Source organism: Varanus komodoensis, unplaced genomic scaffold, assembly GCF_004798865.1.
Source record: "Varanus komodoensis strain SLA01 unplaced genomic scaffold, ASM479886v1 scaffold3, whole genome shotgun sequence".
NCBI lineage: Eukaryota > Metazoa > Chordata > Lepidosauria > Squamata > Varanidae > Varanus > Varanus komodoensis.
The window spans coordinates 28,454,006-28,456,433 of NW_025335761.1; the positions used below are offsets into that span (position 1 = coordinate 28,454,006).

Consider the following 2,428-nt stretch of genomic DNA (forward strand, 5'->3'; position numbering starts at 1 on the left):
CTCCTTTTGGACCATTTTTGGGGGGGCCCTTTCCCCCCTTCCATTGCCTTGGCTTGCCGTTCCGTGCTGGTCCCCTCTTGTCTTTTTTCCATCCCTTTCCCGGCTGCTGCCCGTCCTTGCTACATGCCTTGCAAAGCCGTGGAGCTTGTGGAGCAAGTGCCCGGCTGCTGCTGCTGCTGCTGCTGCTGCTCCCGCCGCCTCGCTGCTGCCCAAAGCTGCAACCTCCAAGACGGACCGAGCAGCGCCCCCCCCTCCGCCTCCTCCTCCTCCTCCTCTTCCTGCCGGCCGTGCAACTTTCGCCCTCTGCCTAGAGTGTGATGTTGGACATGGGCGATAGGAAGGAAGTGAAAATGCTGCCCAAGTCGTCCTTTAGCATCAACAGCCTGGTGCCCGAAGCCGTCCAGAGCGACAACAATCACGGCCACCACCACCACAACAACCACCACCCGCACCACCACCACCACCACCATCACCACCACCACCACCACCCAGCCCAGCAGCAGCAGCCGCAGCCGCCCCAGCCCCAGCGAGCCACCCCGGCCGAGGACGACGACGACGACGAGAAGAGCCAGCTGCTGCTGCAGCCCCCCGGGGTGGGGGTCGGCGTGGCCGTGGCCGCCGCCGCCGCCGGGACGCCCGCCACGGCCGGCCCCATGGAGGTGGCCAAGGGGGACCTGCTGGCCGGCAAGGGGGAGGCCGGCGCGGCCGCCGAGCTGGACGACAAGGAGAAGGGGCCGTCGGAGGAGAAGAAGGGGGCGTCGGAGGGAGCCAAGGACGGCGGCGGCGGCGACGGCGGGGGCAAGGAAGGCGAGAAGAAGAACGGCAAGTACGAGAAGCCGCCCTTCAGCTACAACGCGCTGATCATGATGGCCATCCGGCAGAGCCCGGAGAAGCGGCTGACGCTGAACGGCATCTACGAGTTCATCATGAAGAACTTCCCCTACTACCGGGAGAACAAGCAGGGCTGGCAGAACTCGATCCGCCACAACCTGTCGCTCAACAAGTGCTTCGTGAAGGTGCCGCGCCACTACGACGACCCGGGCAAGGGCAACTACTGGATGCTGGACCCGTCCAGCGACGACGTCTTCATCGGCGGCACCACGGGCAAGCTGCGCCGCCGCTCCACCACGTCGCGGGCCAAGCTGGCCTTCAAGCGCGGCGCGCGGCTCACCTCCACCGGCCTGACCTTCATGGACCGCGCCGGCTCGCTCTACTGGCCCATGTCGCCCTTCCTGTCGCTGCACCACCCGCGCGCCGGCGGCTCGCTGGGCTACAACGGCGCCGCCTCGGCCTACCCGAGCCACCCGATGCCCTACAGCTCGGTGCTGGCGCAGAACTCGCTGGGCAACAACGCCTCCTTCTCCGCCTCCAACGGGCTGAGCGTCGACAGACTGGTCAACGGCGAGCTGCCCTACGCCACGCACCACCTCACGGCCGCCGCGCTGGCCGCCTCCGTGCCCTGCGGCCTGTCCGTGCCCTGCTCCGGCACCTACTCGCTCAACCCCTGCTCCGTCAACCTGCTGGCGGCCGGGCAGACCAGTTACTTTTTCCCCCACGTGCCCCACCCGTCCATGACCTCGCAGAGCAGCTCGGCGATGGCGGGCCGCGCCGCCTCGTCCTCCAGCTCCCCGCAGGCGCCCGCCACCCTCCCGTGCGAGTCCTTGAGACCGTCGCTGCCCAGCTTCACCGCGGGGCTCTCCGGGGGACTTTCCGATTATTTCACGCACCAGAATCAGGGCTCTTCCTCCAACCCGTTAATACATTAACCTCCGGGAGAGTCGAGAGACTGTAAGTGAACATTTTACACACCTTTGCATTGTACATGGGGAAGGGAGAGCGAGCGAGCGAGCGAGCGAGAGAGAGAGAGAGAGAGAGCGCGAGCGAGCGAGAGAGCGAGCGAGAGAGAGCGAGAGCGAGCGAGCGAGCGAGAGAGCCACGCTTTAGCAGAACAAACCATAAAGAAAGGAAAAAAACTCACCCAGGAAAAAGTCCAGGTATTTTTTATTAAGTTCCCCCCTCTCCCCCATTTTCTGTACGTTCGTTCAGTCTTTAGGATCGTTTATTACTCCGATAAAGTGAGGCGAGTCAGCAGTGTGCAAATGATGGGGTTGCCTTGTAGACAGACCGTTGGGGAGCCAAAAGAAACAGGAGGAAAATCCGGTAGAGCTTGTATCGAAAATAGTGACTGCTTTTTTTCCCATTTTGACTCCGAGGTGCAGCCCCAGCTGCCAGATGTTCCATGTTTGCAGTATTATAACTTATCATGGATATGTTGGTAGGTGCAGACGATGAAAATGAAAATTAAAAATAAAAATGCAAAATTGATGAACGCCGTGATGCAAATTGTCATTTGTATGAAAGCAAAACGATTAGGCAAAGAAGCCCAAGAATGACATATTGGCCATGGATTCTTTTGTCCTCCACTTTT

The 2,428-nt window shown here is 61.5% G+C and overlaps 1 protein-coding gene across 1 annotated transcript; it reads left to right on the top strand.

Annotated features, from left to right (window-relative positions):
• Positions 1-317: 317 nt before the first annotated feature.
• On the top strand, positions 318-1,766 carry FOXG1 (forkhead box G1). Its single transcript, XM_044436693.1, has one exon. The coding sequence runs from the start codon at positions 318-320 to the stop codon at positions 1,764-1,766; it is 1,449 nt and encodes a 482-aa protein (XP_044292628.1).
• Positions 1,767-2,428: the final 662 nt, after the last annotated feature.